The sequence below is a fragment of the Arabidopsis thaliana genome, chromosome 3 (genome assembly GCF_000001735.4).
Source record: "Arabidopsis thaliana chromosome 3, partial sequence".
NCBI lineage: Eukaryota > Viridiplantae > Streptophyta > Magnoliopsida > Brassicales > Brassicaceae > Arabidopsis > Arabidopsis thaliana.
The window spans coordinates 3,891,114-3,910,476 of record NC_003074.8 but is presented as its reverse complement, the minus strand read 5'-3'; the positions used below and the strand labels follow the sequence as shown (position 1 = coordinate 3,910,476).

General features: G+C 37.1%; 7 protein-coding genes and 2 long non-coding RNA genes across 21 annotated transcripts; 6 read left to right on the top strand and 3 right to left on the bottom strand.

Moving 5' to 3' along the window:
- Position 1: 1 nt before the first annotated feature.
- On the top strand, positions 2-1,537 carry AT3G12260 (LYR family of Fe/S cluster biogenesis protein). The gene is made up of 2 exons (NM_112062.4): positions 2-358; positions 1,043-1,537. The coding sequence occupies exons 1-2, from the start codon at positions 140-142 to the stop codon at positions 1,223-1,225; spliced, it is 402 nt and encodes a 133-aa protein (NP_566416.1). The 5' UTR covers positions 2-139; the 3' UTR covers positions 1,226-1,537.
- On the bottom strand, positions 339-1,063 carry AT3G02495. The gene has a single exon (NR_140920.1). It is a non-coding gene; the product is annotated as an other RNA (long non-coding RNA).
- On the bottom strand, positions 1,494-5,054 carry TGA6 (TGACG motif-binding factor 6; the record flags this gene model as incomplete). 7 transcript variants are annotated; one of them, NM_202563.3, is made up of 10 exons in its annotated part: positions 1,494-2,040; positions 2,166-2,411; positions 2,486-2,757; positions 3,047-3,098; positions 3,432-3,509; positions 3,634-3,693; positions 3,785-3,856; positions 4,061-4,233; positions 4,327-4,400; positions 4,857-5,054. In NM_202563.3, 8 exons carry the CDS (start codon positions 4,124-4,126, stop codon positions 1,894-1,896), a joined length of 993 nt encoding a protein of 330 aa, NP_974292.1. The 7 variants fall into 7 exon arrangements, with proteins under 7 accessions (NP_974292.1, NP_566415.3, NP_974293.1 ...); NM_001084672.1 differs by having other exon boundaries at positions 1,539-2,040; positions 3,952-4,233; positions 4,327-4,368; positions 4,857-4,913; NM_001337985.1 differs by lacking the exon at positions 4,857-5,054 and adding an exon at positions 4,576-4,791 and having other exon boundaries at positions 1,894-2,040.
- AT3G02485 lies at positions 2,176-3,069 on the top strand. 2 transcript variants are annotated; one of them, NR_140919.1, is made up of 1 exon: positions 2,176-2,485. It is a non-coding gene; the product is annotated as an other RNA (long non-coding RNA). The 2 variants fall into 2 exon arrangements; NR_140918.1 differs by lacking the exon at positions 2,176-2,485 and adding an exon at positions 2,798-3,069.
- A 430-nt stretch (positions 5,055-5,484) lies between the features above and the next one.
- SCPL15 (serine carboxypeptidase-like 15) lies at positions 5,485-8,223 on the top strand. The gene is made up of 14 exons (NM_112060.3): positions 5,485-5,692; positions 5,781-5,926; positions 6,013-6,089; positions 6,180-6,302; positions 6,386-6,488; positions 6,570-6,607; positions 6,702-6,803; positions 6,905-6,991; positions 7,081-7,149; positions 7,258-7,329; positions 7,404-7,522; positions 7,617-7,730; positions 7,821-7,866; positions 7,961-8,223. Exons 1-14 carry the CDS (start codon positions 5,559-5,561, stop codon positions 8,039-8,041), a joined length of 1,311 nt encoding a protein of 436 aa, NP_187832.2. The 5' UTR covers positions 5,485-5,558; the 3' UTR covers positions 8,042-8,223.
- A 374-nt stretch (positions 8,224-8,597) lies between these two features.
- Positions 8,598-11,113, top strand: scpl14 (serine carboxypeptidase-like 14; the record flags this gene model as incomplete). Its single annotated transcript, NM_112059.2, has 14 exons — positions 8,598-8,728; positions 8,802-8,947; positions 9,030-9,106; positions 9,192-9,314; positions 9,407-9,509; positions 9,590-9,627; positions 9,715-9,816; positions 9,906-9,992; positions 10,078-10,146; positions 10,246-10,317; positions 10,390-10,508; positions 10,604-10,717; positions 10,821-10,866; positions 10,966-11,113. The coding sequence occupies 14 exons, from the start codon at positions 8,598-8,600 to the stop codon at positions 11,044-11,046; spliced, it is 1,308 nt and encodes a 435-aa protein (NP_187831.1). The 3' UTR covers positions 11,047-11,113.
- Positions 11,114-11,457: 344 nt separating this feature from the next.
- scpl16 (serine carboxypeptidase-like 16) lies at positions 11,458-14,270 on the top strand (the record flags this gene model as incomplete). 3 transcript variants are annotated; one of them, NM_112058.4, is made up of 14 exons in its annotated part: positions 11,458-11,692; positions 11,766-11,911; positions 11,992-12,068; positions 12,158-12,280; positions 12,366-12,468; positions 12,554-12,591; positions 12,680-12,781; positions 12,861-12,947; positions 13,033-13,101; positions 13,180-13,251; positions 13,329-13,447; positions 13,533-13,646; positions 13,731-13,776; positions 13,866-14,270. In NM_112058.4, the coding sequence occupies exons 1-14, from the start codon at positions 11,562-11,564 to the stop codon at positions 13,944-13,946; spliced, it is 1,308 nt and encodes a 435-aa protein (NP_566414.3). In that variant the 5' UTR covers positions 11,458-11,561. The 3 variants fall into 3 exon arrangements, with proteins under 3 accessions (NP_566414.3, NP_001327319.1, NP_001327318.1); NM_001337982.1 differs by having other exon boundaries at positions 11,458-11,911; positions 13,866-14,192; NM_001337983.1 differs by lacking the exons at positions 12,861-12,947; positions 13,033-13,101 and having other exon boundaries at positions 13,866-13,946.
- AT3G12210 (DNA binding protein) lies at positions 13,910-15,724 on the bottom strand. Of its 2 annotated transcripts, none has more exons than NM_112057.3 (4): positions 15,411-15,724; positions 15,116-15,311; positions 14,935-15,021; positions 13,910-14,720 (listed from the first exon to the last, which is right to left on the bottom strand). In NM_112057.3, the coding sequence occupies exons 1-4, from the start codon at positions 15,632-15,634 to the stop codon at positions 14,598-14,600; spliced, it is 630 nt and encodes a 209-aa protein (NP_566413.1). In that variant the 5' UTR covers positions 15,635-15,724; the 3' UTR covers positions 13,910-14,597. The 2 variants fall into 2 exon arrangements, with proteins under 2 accessions (NP_566413.1, NP_850569.1); NM_180238.2 differs by having other exon boundaries at positions 14,436-14,720; positions 14,935-15,026; positions 15,411-15,699.
- Positions 15,725-15,845: 121 nt separating this feature from the next.
- Positions 15,846-19,317, top strand: scpl17 (serine carboxypeptidase-like 17). 3 transcript variants are annotated; one of them, NM_001337980.1, is made up of 15 exons: positions 15,846-15,970; positions 16,587-16,660; positions 16,740-16,885; positions 16,980-17,056; positions 17,150-17,272; positions 17,366-17,468; positions 17,552-17,589; positions 17,684-17,785; positions 17,860-17,946; positions 18,055-18,117; positions 18,205-18,279; positions 18,366-18,484; positions 18,594-18,707; positions 18,885-18,930; positions 19,040-19,317. In NM_001337980.1, exons 3-15 carry the CDS (start codon positions 16,774-16,776, stop codon positions 19,118-19,120), a joined length of 1,140 nt encoding a protein of 379 aa, NP_001327414.1. In that variant the 5' UTR covers positions 15,846-15,970; positions 16,587-16,660; positions 16,740-16,773; the 3' UTR covers positions 19,121-19,317. The 3 variants fall into 3 exon arrangements, with proteins under 3 accessions (NP_001327414.1, NP_001327415.1, NP_187828.1); NM_001337981.1 differs by lacking the exon at positions 15,846-15,970 and adding an exon at positions 16,003-16,133 and having other exon boundaries at positions 19,040-19,280; NM_112056.3 differs by lacking the exon at positions 15,846-15,970 and having other exon boundaries at positions 16,496-16,660; positions 19,040-19,180.
- The last annotated feature ends 46 nt before the right edge of the window (positions 19,318-19,363 follow it).

Here is a 19,363-nt window from a genome sequence, read left to right as displayed (position 1 = left end):
TAGCCACTCACTTCGAAACGACGTCGTCAGATAACTCTGGAAGCAATCAGATAGTCAGATGTTTGTTTCTCTATTCGGCTACTCATTTCTCTTTTAATCTCAGGCAGGAAGGTGAAATTTTTCGATTTCGTAGATCAAAATGGCGGCACCATTCGCGTTGAGGAAAATCGGTGTTCCTCCGAACTCGGCGAACCTGACGGAAGCTCGCCGCCGTGTTTTCGATTTCTTTAGAGCTGCCTGTAGATCTATCCCCACCATCATGGACATTTACAATCTTCAAGATGTCGTCGCTCCTTCTCAGCTCCGCTATGCTATCTCTGCTCAGATTCGGAATAACGCTCACATCACCGATCCTAAGGTACTTTCCCTTAATTTAACTCTGATTAATACGGACCCAGGTCCTATGCGATGGCGAAATTGAAAGCATTTTCCTTGTTTGGCTAATGCGTCTTGGTTGGCTACCAAACAATGAGCTGTTTTATATTTGTTAATCTGATCGTATCTGCTTTCTATTCCACTTTTGGCTTGGATTTATTGTCAGCTTTGTTTGAGTGTTGTTGAAAGCTGAAAGCTTACACCTTCTATCGTGTAGAATTTGTGCAAGTAGTTTATGTGAGCGGAGACTTTTAATTTCTTGGTAGTCTTATCTTATGAACAAAAAAGTGTCTTGTGAATTGGGTGCTTGGTGAAGATTTACTTGGAGCGAAAAGGTGGGAGCTTTACCGGTTACATCCTGCTAAAGCTGTGTTCCTTTCTTCTTTGCATTTGTTTTCTTTCATAGATGAGTCTGTTGTCGTCGATACAGTAAACCTGCTACAAAATTATATACTTCATATCAAAATGGTGTTCTTTCTCGTAGTATGACAGCATTGTTGGCATTTGGTACCAAAGTTAAGATTTGCTTATGTGGTGAATGGTTAGTTGTTTGTATTTTGAACCATCAATTCAAAGCATCTCCTTGAGTGTGGGTGTAGTGATCTCGGATTGGTTCTCTTTTAAGGTGATTTTAGAATGCAATCTGATGGTGGTCTTGCTTCTGCAGGTAATTGATCTTCTTATATTCAAAGGAATGGAAGAGCTGACTGACATTGTGGATCACGCAAAGCAGCGTCACCACATCATCGGTCAATATGTGGTGGGTGAAGGGCTCGTGCAGAATACTGGAAACAAGGATCAAGGAAAGACTGATTTTCTCAAGAATTTCTACACCAGCAACTACTTTTGAACTGGTGATGTTTACTTTTCGAGTTTCACATAAGCTGTACTGTTTATGCTGCTTCAGTTCTTGCTCAAGTTTGCATATGTCTTGCCAGTATTGTATTCTCGACATTTGGAAGAAGTCTTCTTCCTGGAAATAATTAGATCTTTTCATTTGTATGAGTATTTTCTCTGACTCAGGTTGGTTATACATAGTATTAGCCAAACCTCTGTAAGCTTTATGTGTGACAGTGTTTACTGGGCAATCTTGCTATGATTTCAAGATACACAATCTGCTCTCTTTTTTGAACTCTCAATATAAATTGATTTGGTCTGCTGGAGTTTATGATCATACAATCCAAGTTCCTGAAAGGATCCCATCTTCTGTCATGTTGGTAATTGCGACCTTACACTGATCACCTATCCGCTTTGAATATTCAAAGACCTATAAACATTCACTCTATAAAACTATGCAACCTGATGGCTAAAAATTACAACACACACAACACTCGAGTCTTGCGGACCTCAGGAAACCAATTTCAAAACCTGCAGTCTTCTTTCCCAAAATATTGCTTTTGGTAAGAATCTGAGAATGCCTTGCTTTGTGATCGATCTCTTGGAAGGAGTATCCCTGCCGATCTGAGTCATAAGATTATGTATAGGGCTGACTGCTGAGTAGAGCACTATTCTTCTGTTTCACTCTCTTGGCCGGGCAAGCCACAAGGAACTAAGAGCACGTAATCGAGATGAATAATCGTGTATAGCAAGAAGAGCACGAGCTGACTGACGTGTTGTTAATACTCGAAGCATCTGTTGTAGTGTTTGCAGCCTCAAGTTATCAGCCTGCCACCAAGAAATGCCCTATGAACTCCATAACAGACGGATTCATATATAAAATAAAATATTTATCTCTTTGTGACGATGAAAAGATATGGTATATCTCGATAACATCCACATTTCTAAAGTACCTGGCGTATGAATCCTTCGAGGGTGCCTAACTGCCCCATTGCCATGGCCATCTGACCCATGTAGCTCGCGACATTATCCGATGAACTGGAACCAAGAGTTCCACTGGATAAAGTATCAGCTAGGGATTGCTGTAAACTCTCCATCCCTTGAGATAAAGCATCTTCTGCCTGCTGCGACGTCTGCTGCAAGCTATTGATGCCCATTACCTGTCGTTCTGTCATGGGCTCTAGCTGATTCGCAAGAAGCTGTTGTGAAAACACTGCGACTCATTAAGTTGGCTGTTCATCAAAATCTCTCTATGGACTTGGAAAGAGCTTACCTTGAGAAGTTCGGATGAGCGGAACCCGCCAAGCCACAAGAAACATCGCTCAGCTGGTGTTTTCCACATTCCAGATAACAAGTGGAAGACATCATTCTTAGCTGCATTGCTCTTAATCCTGAAAAGCTCCTCATAGTGAGCCATCACTCCATCCACAATTATCCGGAGCTCAGTATCACCTGCATGAGCATTCAGGGCAGATCTCAGCTCGTTCATTTGCCTGTTCTTTTCTTCAAGCCATCGTGAGTGTTCTGCATCAAATGCCAAAGCCCCTGCAGAAAGGCAAGTATACTAGATCAAGAACAAACCCTTGCAGACCTAAGCTAACACCAGCGCAAACTATAAGAAACTTCAGTTTTGACATCACCATGACTTTAATTTCCCATCCAGATCATCACTGACTCTTGAAACCATTAACTCTAACAAGTGTAAGCATATTGCCATGAGATGACTTATGCTATCACCAATTCATCAACATATATGTATATATGCACTTATCTCACATAGAAATTTCAAATCAAAAGGATCAATCTCAAAACTAACAGAGAAGAAACAACCCACCATTGCCACCAGTAGAATGAGCTTGGTCTCCTGAACTTGAGATGAAAACTCCCTAAAATTGAAAAATATATATCCTTAAGTGACAAATACACTGTCATGAGTCATGACAAAGAATCTGATAAGAACCAGAATAGAAATTCTCTGTATGCCATCAACATCCGAATAAACAGACCAGAAGGACCTATTTCGAGAGAGTTACCAGCTACTTTTACCCAACTAAACTATGGATGACCCATAATTCTGTTACCTCCTCTACTTCAGCTAACCCAAGACTAGTACTAACTCGTAACTGACTGTTAGTTATAAGTTGAAGTAGCTTCAGCCTTTTATCTTCTTTATAAAGACATACATATCAGAATCAAAACAAATAAGAAAGTTAATAAACCTGCTGTCTTGCTCTTTGCAGCTCCTGCTCAAGTTGAGTCAGCTTTAATCGACTATTCTCCAGCTGCTGAACATACGCCTATGGAGGAAACAATAACATGCTTAAGGTAATGACAGATAGATATTCTTCTAGAGATATTACAAGGAAATAAGAGGAATATATAAGAAAAATCAAAACAAGAACAAAAGCAAAATATACATACCTTCTTCCTCAATCTGCTTTTTCTTGCTGCCTCACGATTTTGAGCAAGCCTACGAAGGGTCTATGGATCAAAACGAAAAGGAAACAAAACAGATTATGCATATGCGTAATATACACAGATGCTAGTTGATCCACAGAGATGAATCTATCACCTTTTGATCCAACTTATCCTTTGATCGATCACTGGAATCAGAGGCAGCAGCATGCATATGCCCTCTATCAGACTGCATGTAATCAACATCAGGAATTACTGTTTCATTCAAACTATGCATGTTTGATGAACATAAGCAAATGACTAGTCCTGTGGATTTGGCTATACCGGTAGAATGCCCCAAGTTTTACCAAGGGATTCCGGTACAAGCCTCCCAGGAGTGACATTGTAGAGATAATAAAACTATAAAATGATTAGAGCCAGATTACGAGCTAACCCCCAGATCTCTATGATCTGTGTCACCATCAGTTGAGACATCAGTCCTTGAACTGGTATCAGCCATACTAGTTTCTGTACTAATACTTGAGCAAACACTATCCACTTGTGCTCCCTTTTGCAATGATAACCTTTCACCTCTGGTGCAGAGTTTCACACTAGAGGGAGGAAAAGCTGCCAAGAGGAAAGAGAAAAGATGATTATGAAAGAAATTAACAGATAGCAGAGAGAGAGAACTGCATCAGTTTGGAATTTGGGCACACTCACAAGTATCAAGTTATTGGCTCACGGAAACCAGCTTAAGTCACACTGCAAGACAACGGTTCAAGTACTAACATGGACTGAAACAAAACAGCGGATTCAAAATCTAACACAAGCGAGAACTAAGCTTATAACACAAGCGAGAACTAAGCTTATAGCAGCTGATCACTCAAACCAATAACTCATCACCAAGGATTCAAAATCTATGACTCTTAACAGAATTCAACAGACACATGAAATTCAAAGCATACTAACATTTGAAATCCATAAGGATTCATCAAGATAATTCGATGGAATTTGGTTGCTGAAAACGTCATCAAATGAACAAAAAAAACTTGAAACTTTATAAGCTTCTGAAAGTCAACTAAGTCTTAATTTCCAAAGGCAAATCACAAAGTGAGAAAAAGTAAGCTTTCCAATGACTAAAGTAAAACAAAGAAGGAGGAAACTTCAAACAAAAGAAAAAGAAAAGAAAAAGGAAAGAAACAAAACCCAAAAAACAAAAGAGCTTGAGTTGCAGAAAGCAAGAAGCTCACCTGAAAAAAACTGAAATCTCCTGTCTGAGTAAAAGGTTGTCCGAAATCGGATTGAAAGAAGAAGAAGCAGCAGAGACACGATCCGTAATTACAATCTCTGAGACGTCGATTTGTCTACAAACCCACCATCCCAAAAAGAAACATCGACAAATTTAACGGGAATTTGCAAACTAACCCCCCATACTATTCTTGTTACCCCTAACGAACTCTATAGTCTTAGCTTTACAAATATTACCCCATACAAATTTATTGAACCGGTTCAAACTGTCAACCGGTCCGGTTTTCTAGGCAATGCTGAAATCATTAAACAATAATTTGTCCTATGTCATGTGCAATAAAATAACCTGCAAAGCATTTTACATGGGACTTTGTCCCTTCTGGCCTTCCACGTACATTCTCACGTCAAGTGCCCAAGTGTTTTCAGCTCAAACCCTCAATTTCAATTCGTTAACCAGTTGGCAGTTGGTAATTGAAGGAGAAAACAAACTCTAAACACCTTTACATCCAAAGGAAAACTAAACAGATTAATTGGAACTGGTTAGAGAGACTAACCCGAATTGTCTCGGGTATAGATATTGCAATTGACCGGTTTATAGAACCATACTCAACCGAAAAGATTCCATCTTTGTTTTGGGTCAACGCCTCTGCTTTTGAGTTTTGAGTATATATAAAAAATGTTAAAACTCAAAAACTAAAACAAGAATGGCTTCCTGGATATTCAAGTTGCTGCTGCTGCTGCAATGTGTGCTTGTGTTGATTCAACATGCTGATTCAAGTTCTATCATCAGATATCTTCCTGGTTTTGAAGGCCCTCTTCCATTCGAGCTCGAAACCGGGTTCTTTTCCTCTGCATTTTCATTTCCATATTACCCCTATAATGTATGTATGACGCTGTGTTCTGAGTTTTAGAGTTACATAATGAAGGTATATTGGTGTTGGTCAAAAAGAGGAAGATCAACTGTTCTACTACTTCATCAAATCTGAGAACAATCCAGAAGAAGACCCTCTTCTTGTCTGGTTAACTGGAGGACCTGGCTGCTCTTCTTTCTCTGGTCTTGTTTATGAGAATGGTAAAATAAAAATCTCTTAACTCTTTCTCATTTGTCGTCTCTGCATACTATTCAGTAACTTGTTTGAATTGAAAAACAAAAATCAGGGCCACTTGCTTTCAAGGTTGAGACTTACAATGGAAGTGTACCGACGTTGGTTTCTACCACATATTCATGGACTAAGGTAAAACACCAGTTTTGTACTCCTGATTACAAACCCAACTAATGAAACTCTTCTTCATCTTCAAGTTTTAAGACCATTGGTTCTTCTCAGGTGGCGAACATAATATATTTGGATCAGCCTGTTGGGACTGGCTTCTCCTACTCAAGAAATCCATTTGCTGATATACCAAGTGACACAGGATCAGTTAAGCGGGTCAACGAGTTTGTTCGTAAGGTAAAGGCCAAAACTCAAAGCATCTGTCTTTCTGCATTGACTTTTGGAGATTTCGTTATTATTGTTGGTGATTTGTTGTGCAGTGGCTAGCTAAGCATCCTGAGTATTTCTCCAATCCTTTCTATGTCACTGGAAATTCTTATTCCGGTAAGGTGATTCCGGCCATCGTTCAAGAAATCTCAAATGGTAAGTTTTTATCACTTCAACCCCTATATATGCAAGCCCTTTACTTTGATTCTAGTTTCTTGATCATTTATTTTACCACAGGAAACTATATATGCTGCAAACCTCAAATAAATCTTCAGGTTCATTACTATATATATGCTTGCTTCTTACATTATTTCCAATATTGAACATTATAATTAAAGAGCTATTTGTTTGCACACCACCAAAAAACAGGGCTATGTGATCGGAAACCCGGTAGCATACTATGATCATGATAAAGACTTTCGCATTCCATTTGCTCATGGAGTAGCACTCATCTCTGATGAACTCTTTGAGGTACAATTACATATATGACTTAGGATATATTGTATAGTTTGTCTCCTGTCACCACAACAAAGTAGTTGAAAAACCAGTTCAAATCTCTTTTTACTTTGTAGTCGTTGAAGGCAAGTTGTGGAGGAAGCTACAGTGTTGTAGATCCTCTTAACACAGAATGCTTGAAACTCATCGAAGATTATGACAAGGTTTACACACAATCTGCAATTTAGTCGGCGTGAATGATATAAAAAAAGAAAATAACTAACTTAGAATTTGTGGTTATATTTATTTACAGTGTGTTTCTGGAATATATGAAGAACTTATTCTAAAATCAAAATGCGAGCACACATCTCCTGATTGTTATGTAAGTGATTCCAACTTGTATGTTGTATCTCTCTGTTTATATTTCGATCAATGGCAAACCACTTAACTAACCATTAGAGAAGAATATTGACATGGTTGCTTTTTGCAGACGTATCGGTATTTGCTATCTGAATATTGGGCTGATAACGAGACTGTCCGCAGAGCACTCAAAGTTGTGAAGGTATATGACAAGTTTTTGATAAGATCATTGGTAAAATATCTGTTGATCAAACTCTAAGAAGATTTTGATCTCAGGGGAGTAAAGGGACATGGGAACGATGCGATTATAGAGTGCTTAGCAACCAAGACATCAAAAGCAGCATACCATTCCATATCAATAACAGCATCAGAGGATATCGATCTCTAGTCATTAGGTACACAATAATAAACTTCTTTACAAGCTTTTTGCTTTCATTGATTTGTTTTTTTGTAAGCTTTTTTTTCTGGTATGGTGTTTCTGTTGAATAGCGGTGATCACGATATGACAATCCCTTTCCTTGGAACTCAAGCATGGATAAGATCTCTCAACTATTCCATTACTGAAAAATGGAGACCTTGGATGATACTCGACCAAGTCGCCGGGTATATATATATAACCATTTCTTTTACATCTTCTTTTTTTGTTGTATATAAGCTTCTCATCCGACGAAATCAAACTTTTGTTATTTGCAGATACACCAAGACTTATGCCAATAAGATGACACTTGCCACTGTGAAAGTATGTTCTTTTATCCACATTTATATGTCAAACAAAAATGCAAAGCTTGTTTACACCAGTTTATTAATTGGTTTGTGGGTTTGGTTTATTATAGGGAGGTGGGCACACATTGGAATATAAACCAGAGGAGAACTCAGTCTTGTTCAAGAGGTGGATAAGTGGTCAACCTCTTTAAACACACTTGGAGTGATCTTATTGATGTTGAAGCCCAAAGTGTTTGGTTTGATATAGTATTCCCATCTGAAGTCAATGTTGCATTATAATCTAGAAGAAAATATATAAAAAAACAATTTTTTGTCTACGTAACTACTCGTGGGTTTTTTCTAGCACTTTGATCAAAAGAATGCACCTTTTAACTCCTACCTGCTAAAAAGTATATTATGATCACTTAAAACTTATACAGAGATGTCAATAACCTTAACAATTATAAATGTTTAATGAAGTTCAAAAATTGATTTGTCTTTGTCCGGCTTTGTCCCATGTGCAAACTTCAAAGCACTTTACACGCGAATTTGTCCCTTCCACGTTCAAAAACCTAGTTTTCTATCCTTTAACCAGTTGCAGACGGAACAAATTAGACAAAGACTAAAAGATGTCAAATTAAACAAAGACTAACAGATATTAAACTAAACAAAGACTAAAAGATTTTTGTTTGTGTCAACGTCTCTGTTTTGATTTTTGAAGATAAAAGATGTTTTTTCATAAAACTCAAAAACTTAAGAAAAAACAGAATGGGTTCATGGATACCGAAGTTGCTGCTGCTGCAACTTGTGCTTCTGTTGACTAAGCATGCTGATTCAAGTTCTATCATCAAATATCTTCCTGGTTTTGAAGGCCCTCTTCCCTTCGAGCTCGAAACCGGGTTTGTTCCTCTTCATATTAGCCTTATGATGTATGACTCTGTGTTCTCTAAGTTTTGGAGTTAAATCATTCAGGTACATTGGTGTTGGTGATGAAGATGAAGATCAAATGTTCTACTACTTCATTAAATCTGAGAGCAATCCAGAAGAAGATCCTCTTCTTGTCTGGCTAAGTGGAGGACCTGGTTGCTCTTCTTTCACTGGTCTTGTTTATGAGAACGGTAATGAATCTTCTTTAACACTTTCTGATTTTCGTCTGCAGAATATTAAGTGACTTGTTTGAATTGAAATAAAAAAAATTAGGGCCTCTTGGTTTCAAGGTTGAGGCGTACAATGGAAGTATCCCCACGTTGGTCTCTACTACATATTCATGGACAAAGGTTAGAGAAATTTTATTCATGATAACAAACTCAATGAAATCTTAATGTTTCATCTTCAAGTTTAAGAATCATTGCTCCTTTTCAGGTTGCGAATATAATCTATTTAGATCAACCTGTTGGGGCAGGCTTCTCCTACTCAAGAAATCCATTTGCTGATAGACCAAGTGACACAGGATCAGCTAAGCTGGTCAACGAGTTTGTTCGTAAGGTAAAGATCAAAGTATCAAACTCAAAGCATCTATCTTTAATTATGCATTGACTTTTGGAGATTTCGTTATTTGTTGGTAATTTGTTGTGCAGTGGCTAGCTAAGCATCCTGATTATTTCTCCAATCCTTTCTATGTCACCGGAAATTCTTATTCCGGTAAGGTGATTCCGGCTATCGTTCAAGAAATCTCAAATGGTAAGTTTTACCACTTCAATCCCTATATATGCAAGCCCTTTTCTTTGAATCTAGTTTCTTGATCATTTATTACATCACAGGAAATTATATATGCTGCAAACCTCAAATAAATCTTCAGGTTCATTACTATATGCTTGCTTCTTACATTATTTCCAATATTGAACATTATAATTAAAGAGCTATTTGTTTGAACCACCAAAAACAGGGCTATGTGATCGGAAACCCGGTAGCATACTATGATCATGATAAAGACTCTCGCATTCCATTTGCTCATGGAGTAGCACTCATCTCTGATGAACTCTTTGAGGTACAGTTACATAACTTAGGATATATATTTTGTCTCCTTTCAGCACAACAAAGTAGTTGACAAACCAGTTCAAATATCTTACTTTGTAGTCGTTGAAGAGAAGCTGTGGAGGAAGCTATAGTATTGTAGATCCTCTTAACACAGAATGCTTGAAACTCATCAAAGATTATCACAAGGTTTACACACAATCTGCAATTTAGTTGGCGTGAATGATAAAAAAGAAAGAAAATAACTCACTTAAATTTGTGGTTATTTTTACAGTGTGTTTCTGGAATATATCAAGAACTCATTCTAAAACCAAAATGTGAGACTACATCCCCTGATTGTTATGTAAGGGACTCCAACTTGTATCTCTGTTTATCTTTCGATCAATGGCAAACCACTTAACTAACCGTTATAGAAGAATATTGACAAGGTTGCTTTTTGCAGACGTATCGGTATTTGCTATCTATATATTGGGCAAATAACGAGATTGTCCGCAGAGCACTCAAAGTTGTGGAGGTATATGACAAGTTTATGATTAGATCGTTGGTAAAATCTGTTTATCAAACTCTAAGAATATTTTGATCTCAGGGGAGTAAAGGGAAATGGGAACGATGTGATCTAAGCGTGCGTAGCAATCAAGACATTAAAAGCAGCATACCGTACCATATGAATAACAGCATCAAAGGCTATCGATCTCTAGTCATTAGGTACACAAAATTAAACTGATTTACAAGCTTGTGCTTTCATTAATTAGTTTTTTTGTAAGCTTTTTTTTTTCTGGCATGGTCTTTCTGTTGAGTAGCGGTGATCACGATATGACAATCCCTTTCCTTGGAACTCAAGCATGGATAAGATCTCTCAACTATTCCATTACTGAAAAATGGAGGCCATGGATGATACTCGATCAAGTAGCCGGGTATATATATAACCATTTCTTTTTCATCTTCTCTTTTTGTTATTGTTTCCATTTGCATATATAAGCTGCTCATCCGATGAAATCAAACTTTTGTTATTTGCAGATACACCAAGACTTATGCCAATAAGATGACACTTGCCACTGTGAAAGTATGTTCTTTTATCCACATTTTAATTTTTTTTGTCAATATAAAAATTGAAAGCTGTTTTACATCAGTTGTAATTGGTTTGTGGGTTTGGTTATTATAGGGAGGTGGGCATACGTTGGAATATAAACCAGAAGAGAATTCAATCTTGTTCAAGAGGTGGATAAGTGGTCAACCTCTTTAAACACACTTGGGGTGATCTTATTGATGTTGAAGCCAAAAGTGTTTGGTTTGATATATATAGTTTTCCCATCTGAAGTCAATGTTACACTGTTTATCATAAGACAACATTATAGACCAAAGAAAAGTTAATGTCTACGTAACTACTGTTTTCTCTAGTACTTTGATCAAAAGAAGGCACCCTTTTATGTCTACCTTAAGACTTATACAGAAGTATTATTCTCACTTAAAACTTATACAGAGATGCTAACCTTAACAATAATAGTTTAAATAAGTTGAAAATTAATTCGTCTGTCCCACGTGCAAACTGCAAAACACTTTACGCGCGACTTTGTCCCTTCCACGTGCATGATCACGTGCTCAAATTTTCATTTCAAAAACCTAGTTTTATTTTCTTTAACCAGTTGCAGACGGAACAACTAAACAAAGACTAAAAGATGTTTGTTTGGGTCAACGTCTCTGTTTTCCAAGATAAAGATGTTTTGTCTTTAAACTCAAAAACTTAAGACAAGAAAAAGAATGGGTTCATGGATACCCAAGTTGCTGCTGCTGCAACTTGTGCTTCTGTTGACTAAGCATGCTGATTCAAGTTCTATCATCAAATATCTTCCTGGTTTTGAAGGCCCTCTTCCCTTCGAGCTCGAAACCGGGTTTGTTCCTCTTCATATTAGCCTTATGATGTATGACTCTGTGTTCTCTAAGTTTTGGAGTTAAATCATTAAGGTACATTGGTGTTGGTGAGGAAGATGAAGATCAAATGTTCTACTACTTCATCAAATCTGAGAGCAATCCAAAAACAGACCCTCTTCTTCTCTGGCTAAGTGGAGGACCTGGTTGCTCTTCTTTCACTGGTCTTATATATGAGAACGGTAAATCTTCTTTTACTCATTCTTAATATTCCTCTGCAGAATATTAAGTGACTTGTTTGAACTGAAATAAAAACAATCAGGGCCACTTGGTTTCAAGGTTGAGGCGTACAATGGAAGTATCCCCACGTTGGTCTCTACTACATATTCATGGACAAAGGTTAGAGAAATTTAATTCATGATAACAAACTCAATGAAATAAATCTTAATGTTTCAGCTTCAAGTTTAAGAATCATTGCTTCTTTTCAGGTTGCGAATATAATCTATTTAGATCAACCTGTTGGGACTGGCTTCTCCTACTCAAGAAATCCACTTGCTGATATACCAAGTGACACAGGATCAGCTAAGCGGGTCGATGAGTTTCTTCGTAAAGTAATGGGAAAACTCAAATTGTCCACTAAGGCATCTTTCTTTACTATCTATGCACTTTAGAGTTTTTGTTTGGTTTGTTGTGCAGTGGCTAACCAAGCATCCTGAGTATTTCTCCAACCCTTTCTATGCCGGTGGAAATTCTTATTCCGGTAAGATGGTTCCGGTCATCGTTCAAGAAATCTCAAATGGTAAGTGTTTATCACGTCAGTTCCTATGCAAGCCCTTTTCTTTGACATCAGTTTGTTGACCCTCTATTTCACCAATTTATCACAGGAAATTGTATTTACGGCAAACCTCAAATAAGGCTTCAGGTTCAAGTGTACTTGCCATTAATTATTTCTATATTATACCTTATGGAGCACTAAGAATTGAAGAGTTATTTGGCACCATCAAAAACAGGGCTATGTGCTCGGAAGTCCGGTAACAGACTATGATCTTGATAGAAATTCTCGTATTCAATTTGCTCATGGAATGGCACTTATCTCTAATGAACTCTATGAGGTATCATTACAAAATCTAGGATGCTTTTGCTCTCTTGTCACCACAATGAATTATTGTTAACAAACTCTTATTTTTGTAGTCGATGAAGAGAACTTGTGGAGGAAACTATATTTTTGTAGATCCTCTTAACACAGAATGCTTGGAACTCATAAAAGACTATGACAACGTAAACAATCTGAAAATTTAGTTGGTACAATGGTAAAAAGTTATAATCACTATTCACTAACTTAGAATTTGTGGGATAAATACAGTGTGTTTCTGGAATATATGAAAATCTTATCCTCGTACCAAAATGTGACCTTACATCTCCTGATTGCCATGTAAGCATCTTGGTAGATTTTGCACTAGCCACTAAACTAAACCACAAGAGAAGAATATTTACAAAGTTGCTTTCGCAGTCGTATCGGTCTATGCTATCCGATTACTGGGCTAATAACGAGAGCGTACGCAGAGCACTTAAAGTTGTGGAGGTATTTGACAAGTTTATCATAAGATCATTGATAAAGTCTGATGATCAAACTCTATATATGAGGACTTTTTATTGCAGGGTACTACAGGTAGATGGGAACGATGTAAATGGACTTTGCAAAACAATAAAGACATTAAAAGCAGCATACCATACCATAAGAAGAACAGCATCCAAGGCTATCGATCTCTTATCTTCAGGTCAATACACAAATTTAACTATAAGGCTTGTGTTTTTATTAGTTGTCTGTAATTTTTTTCTGGTATTGGTGTGTTTGGTGAATAGTGGTGATCACGACATGCTAACACCTTACGTTGGAACTCAAGACTGGATAAGATCTCTCAACTATTCCATTATTGACAAATGGAGGCCATGGATGATACTTGATCAAGTCGCTGGGTATATATACCATTTTTTCTTTTGGTTGTTGGTTTCTTTTCTTCATTTGTATAAGCTGCTTATCCAACATTTTTTCATTTGCAGATACACTACGACTTACGCTAATAAGATGACATTTGCTACTGTGAAAGTGACTCCTATATCCACATTTTCTATTGACAAAAATGCAAAGCTTTTTTACATCACATTGTTAAATCGGTTTGTTGGTTTGATTTGTAGGGTGGCGGGCACACGTTAGACTATAAACCAGATGAGAATTCAATCTTGTTCAAGAGGTGGATAAGTGGCCAACTTCTTTAAACACACAAAACTTACTCCTCAAGTGATCTTGTTAATGTTGAAACCGAAAGTGTTTGGTTTGATGTATCATCTGAAATACATTTTAGGTGCTAAGACTATTTATCAGAAAACATCACTTATTGCCATGCATTACATAAATGGGGAGAAAAAAGGCTTTGTACTTGGAGTCTGTTAATTTTTTGTGGGTTTGATTTATAGGGTCGGCAGAGGAAAGATCAATCATGTTCAAGGGATGGATAAGTGGCCAAATTCTGTAACAAGTAACAACCTATCAGCTATAATACATGCCAAAATCAGTTTAGTTAAATGGGACACAACATATCCTCTGTTTTGTTTTTCTCCCCCTATAACTCTACCCTCATAACCTATTGAATCAGTCTTTTGAACAAGTCAAAATAGAATCATCGTCCTCCCTTAAATATAGGATTCGATTCCCACCTTCAATGTTAATTTGGAAGATATCTGAAAATGTAAAGTATCCATTTTTTCCCTTCAAGTTATATGATTCCGCTAAATACTCAGCATTTTGATAAAACATTCGAGAACACTTACTACAGTTGAACAATTACGGATATGACTTCCAGAAGAGCTGCTGACATATGGTTGATCTTAAAAATGGATGGAAGGTGAACTGGATAGAAATATTATCACCTACCGTTTTCTTTTCTTCCCGGAAGAGCTCTTCTCTGGCTGTGACTTTGCACGCACAGTACAACTCCATAGAGCTCTTTCAATATCTGAAGGCCCATCCCACTCTCCCTTCAACTTTAATTCCTACAACAACAATCCATATCTGATTCAAGAGTCCAAATTTCAATCTATACGCTCTCAACATTTTCAAGGATTTTCAGATCACTTGAAAATTTGAAATTAACAAAAAAATTTGACAAAATCAACATGTTTCAAGAATCATCCTAGTTGTAATAAAACTTAGAACACATAATATATATATATACAGACAATTGTCTAGAGAGACTAAGTAATTAACCTTTGCTTTATCTTGTAGCTTAGTTGCAAACAACAAGTATTGTTTCAAAGAGTAATCCTTTGAGTTCCCAAGAGCCACCTCCATTGCCTTTCCTTCCACATTAAAGTTTACCAAATTAAAAACAGAGCCAAAAATCAGGATTCTTCATTGCTACTATCTGATGACTGAAAGAGAAGTGTACCTCGTCGGACATAAATGGTGCAATGTCAGGGGCGTAAGCAGCAAGAACGGCGGATGCGGTGGCAGCACCAACGCCCTTAAGCACAGTGAGCTCTTTCACAGCCTTGGAGATGTCAGGAAGCGATTTAAAAGCTTTCTCAGAAGCAGATTTCACCACTGAATCGTCTAGAGACGACACGAAGTCCAGCAGACGCGGCCTTCGAGGAAAGGAAGATTACCATTAAACCCAAAAAGGTAAAGTAGAATTGAGGAATTAGGCAAAAATATAAGATTGTAGAGACAGAGAGATCAAGTACCGCCATTTTCCACGAGAGAGCTTCCATTTCATGAGTTGAGAAAGCTCGGAAGTAGTGAGGTAAGGGTTAGGGTCTCGGTCGTGAAGAAGACAAGGGAGTTTGATGCGGTAGAATTGGTCGAGAGAGACGAGTTCTGGTTTGTTCAGTGATTCGATTCGGGAATCGTACGAAGACAGAGCCTCCTTCCATACTCCAACATCGGAACACTTGAACTCTAGTTCCATTCCCGTCTATTAATTTTTGAGTATGTATGAATGAACCCTAATTTCTGTCTGCATCCTCTTTTCTTCAATTCAACTTCATAAAACAAAGTCTATTTTAAATAAAGCCACGTGGCAGATAACGCATATGAATAAATTATTGTCTTACCAAAAAAAAAAGAAAACAACAAGTTTTGCTTCAAAGAGTAATCCTTTAAGTTCCCAACAGTTTGTTTTTGTATGTAATTTATTGTACATGGCCTGCAATGCCTGTTAAATGATTTGGTTCGACGAATTTATTTTGAGCAGTCGATCGTGCTCCGGTCTCGACGTAAGTGAAGCTGGAAGATTTATGTAGAGGTATTTCTTAACTTGAGTAAGGTCTGTAACTAATTAAACTTTACTTTTGGTTTTGCGACAGCATACAGAGAGAAGCTAAAGCATAAAGCAGGTCTCTAGAGCATAGTTTTTGGTTTTTCTTTCTTCTTTGTTTTCTCTGTATGCTGTCGCAAACTTGAAAATGGTATAAATCTTTCACCTTTTACCAAAAAAAAAAAAAGATAGATTACACTTGTGATTTTGGTGGAGACAAAAATGTCCATCTTGTTTTCAGATGCTTTTGTACAAGGCACTAGACTTCATCACTAGTATACTCTGTAACTAATCTTGCATGTCTTCCACTTGTTGTTTTGTTGTGTCTTTTGGTAACTCTACGCGGCTCATTTCTTCTTAGGAGAATATGACCTGTCTCTGTCAATGTTTTTGTGATGAATTGCATTTTGCAAACTGTGTAGACTTTCAATGTTGTGGGGCTTTTTTGTTTATCAGGCTTTGGCCTTGTATGGTTACTATATATTTCAATAAATTATCTCTATTGTGAAAGAAATTCAAAAACTTTTGATCAAAGAGAATGGGGAAAGAGTGCTACTACTTGTCATGGATACTCAAGTTTCATCTTCTACTTGTTTTGATTCAGCTTGTTGATTCAGGATCTACCATCAGATTTCTTCCTGGTTTCCAAGGCCCTCTTCCTTTCGAGCTCGAGACCGGGTAGGTTCCTCTTCTTATTATCCTGATAATGTATGACTATATATATGTGTGTTCTGAGTTTTGGTGTTGAATGAGTAAGGTACATTGGTGTGGGTGAGGCAGAGAAAGATCAAATGTTCTACTACTTCATCAAATCTGAGAGTAATCCAGAGAAAGACCCTCTTCTTCTCTGGTTAAGTGGAGGTCCTTTCTGTTCTTCGTTCACTGCTCTTATTTATGAGAATGGTAAAATCCAAAAACTTTTCATTCTTTCTTTATCACTTGATCAGAATTAGTGACTTGTTTGAATTGCAAACAACTACCAAAAACAAAAACGCAGGGCCAATTGCTTTCAAGGCTGAGGAATACAATGGAAGTATCCCCTCTTTGGTCTCTACCACATATGCATGGACTAAGGTAATATACGATATTTTAGTAGTGTACTCATGAACACAAACCCAATGAATCTTCATCTTCTTAAAGTATTGGATCATCATTGCTTCGTGTCAGGTGGCGAGCATTCTCTATTTGGATCAGCCTGTTGGGACTGGCTTCTCCTACTCCAGAAATCCACTTGCTGATATACCAAGTGACACAGGGGTAGCTAAGCCGGTCAACGAGTTTCTTCATAAGGTGAATGGAAAACTTAAAATGCGTCTATTAAATCATCTCTATCTTTTGATGCATGCACGTTTACTGAGCATTTTTTTTTGTTTTGTTGTGCAGTGGCTAGACAAACATCCTGAGTTCTTATCCAATCCGCTCTATGTCGCCGGAAATTCTTATTCCGGTATTGTCATTCCGACCATCGTTCAAGAAATCTCAAATGGTATGTCTTTCTTTCATTTCAATCCCATTTTCTTTTAAGTCTTATATTATTTTCTTATCAATTGTTTCCCATTTGTCACACAGGAAACCATTTAGACAGCAAACCTCAAATAAATCTTCAGGTTCATCGGTATCGCTTGCTTCTTACGTTATATACACATTTTTCTGCAATAATAACTGAGAGTCGTCGTCTTGTTTCTCTCTACTAAACAACAGGGCTTTGTACTCGGAAACCCGGCAACAGACACTGATATTGATCTTAACTCTCGCATTCCATTTGCTCATGGAAAGGCACTGATCTCTGATGAACACTATGAGGTACCAAATCTGGGATTTTATGGTTTTGTCTTTCTTGTCACTAAAAGAAAGTAGTTATTATCTGATTTTCGCAGTCTCTAAAGAGAAGTTGTCAAGGGAATTATATTAGCGTGAATCCTCGTAACACAAAATGCTTGAAACTCCTTGAAGACTTTAAAAAGGTAAACTCTCTGGAATTTAATTAGCTAAGGAGATGATTCAATTAATACATCACTGATGGTCACTAAAGAAGATCACTTATTTCAGACGTTGTGGTTTTATATTTATAGTGTGTTTCTGGAATAAGTGAAGAATATATTCTAAAACCTGACTGCATGTGGCTTTATTCTTGTGTAAGTAATCATTCTTGGTCTACTTGTTATGTCATCTTTGAATAATGACAAACCATTTGACCATTAGAGATTTTTTTGCTTTTGCAGATGGCAAATCTGCATTCGCTATCTGAATATTGGGCAAATGAGAAAAGCGTGCGCAAAGCTCTTCTAGTGAACGAGGTATATGTATATGATAAGTTGATAAATGTCGAGGACAAAGAAAAAGTTTCACAGGACATGGTTGACTAATATATGGTTGCATGCAGGGTACCGTAAGAAAATGGATACGATGTAATACGGAAATCGCATACAATAAGGACATTAGGAGTAGTGTGCCATATCATAAGTATATTAGCATTGAAGGGTATCGATCTCTCGTCTTCAGGTCGGTACACAATTTTAACCTTTGCTTGCTTCTCAAGTATACAATTCATCTTTATTTCTTATATAAGCTTCAATTGCTTATAAACATTAGTACATTCATGGTGAAACAGTGGTGATCACGACATGTTAGTACCTTTCCTTGGAACTCAAGCATGGATAAGATCTCTCAACTATTCCATTGTTGACGATTGGAGACCATGGATGGTTCAGAATCAAGTTGCTGGGTATTATTATTATACTACTTTTCTTTTGTTTAATTGTTCTCTCTAGGAAGCAATTTATTTTCTTAACAAAATGCATTCTACCGGATACGAATTCAATGATCAACGACATTGATGCAAGTCAATAAGTCATGCATGATTCTCTTATGAGATTGACTTTCTTTTTTTTTGTTTTTGCAGATACACAAGGACTTATGCGAATAAGATGACATTTGCCACTGTCAAAGCAAGTTTTTTACATACAATATGCATGAAAAGCTTTTACTAGGTACATACATATATATGTTTCTTAGTTGTTTTAATTAATTGATAGGTTGTTTTTGCATGGTTTATAGGGAGGCGGGCACACGAGTGAGTATAAACCAGTGGAGACCTATATCATGATCAAGAGGTGGTTAAGTGGTCAACCTCTATAAACAACCAACACTAAATTTTCTCCACCAAAATCAATCTATGTTGATGACTATAGATTGAGCACAACATAATATCAACACTTATATTTCTTTTCAATAATCCTTCCCCAATAAAACCTTTTGTATTGAGCCCAAATAAGGAAATAAAATGATGATTAGTGAACATTATTCATAATATACACTATCGTTATTTCGCCAAATAGCACACTAGATGACATAGTATTTTATAGAATCATATAAATCCCC

Coding starts and splice junctions, on each gene's coding strand:
- AT3G12260 (NM_112062.4), top strand. CDS start 140: ATGGCGGCACCATTCGCGTTGAGGAAAATCGGTGTTCCTCCGAACTCG. Junction 359..1,042: donor CTCACATCACCGATCCTAAG/GTACTTTCCCTT, acceptor TTGCTTCTGCAG/GTAATTGATCTTCTTATATT.
- SCPL15 (NM_112060.3), top strand. CDS start 5,559: ATGGCTTCCTGGATATTCAAGTTGCTGCTGCTGCTGCAATGTGTGCTT. Junction 6,090..6,179: donor CCACATATTCATGGACTAAG/GTAAAACACCAG, acceptor GGTTCTTCTCAG/GTGGCGAACATAATATATTT. Junction 7,330..7,403: donor GAGCACTCAAAGTTGTGAAG/GTATATGACAAG, acceptor TTTTGATCTCAG/GGGAGTAAAGGGACATGGGA.
- AT3G12210 (NM_112057.3), bottom strand. CDS start 15,634: ATGGAACTAGAGTTCAAGTGTTCCGATGTTGGAGTATGGAAGGAGGCT. Junction 15,022..15,115: donor CACCATTTATGTCCGACGAG/GTACACTTCTCT, acceptor GTGGAAGGAAAG/GCAATGGAGGTGGCTCTTGG. Junction 14,721..14,934: donor AGCTACAAGATAAAGCAAAG/GTTAATTACTTA, acceptor TTGTTGTTGTAG/GAATTAAAGTTGAAGGGAGA.
- scpl17 (NM_112056.3), top strand. CDS start 16,521: ATGGGGAAAGAGTGCTACTACTTGTCATGGATACTCAAGTTTCATCTT. Junction 18,118..18,204: donor GCATGTGGCTTTATTCTTGT/GTAAGTAATCAT, acceptor TTGCTTTTGCAG/ATGGCAAATCTGCATTCGCT. Junction 18,931..19,039: donor TGACATTTGCCACTGTCAAA/GCAAGTTTTTTA, acceptor CATGGTTTATAG/GGAGGCGGGCACACGAGTGA.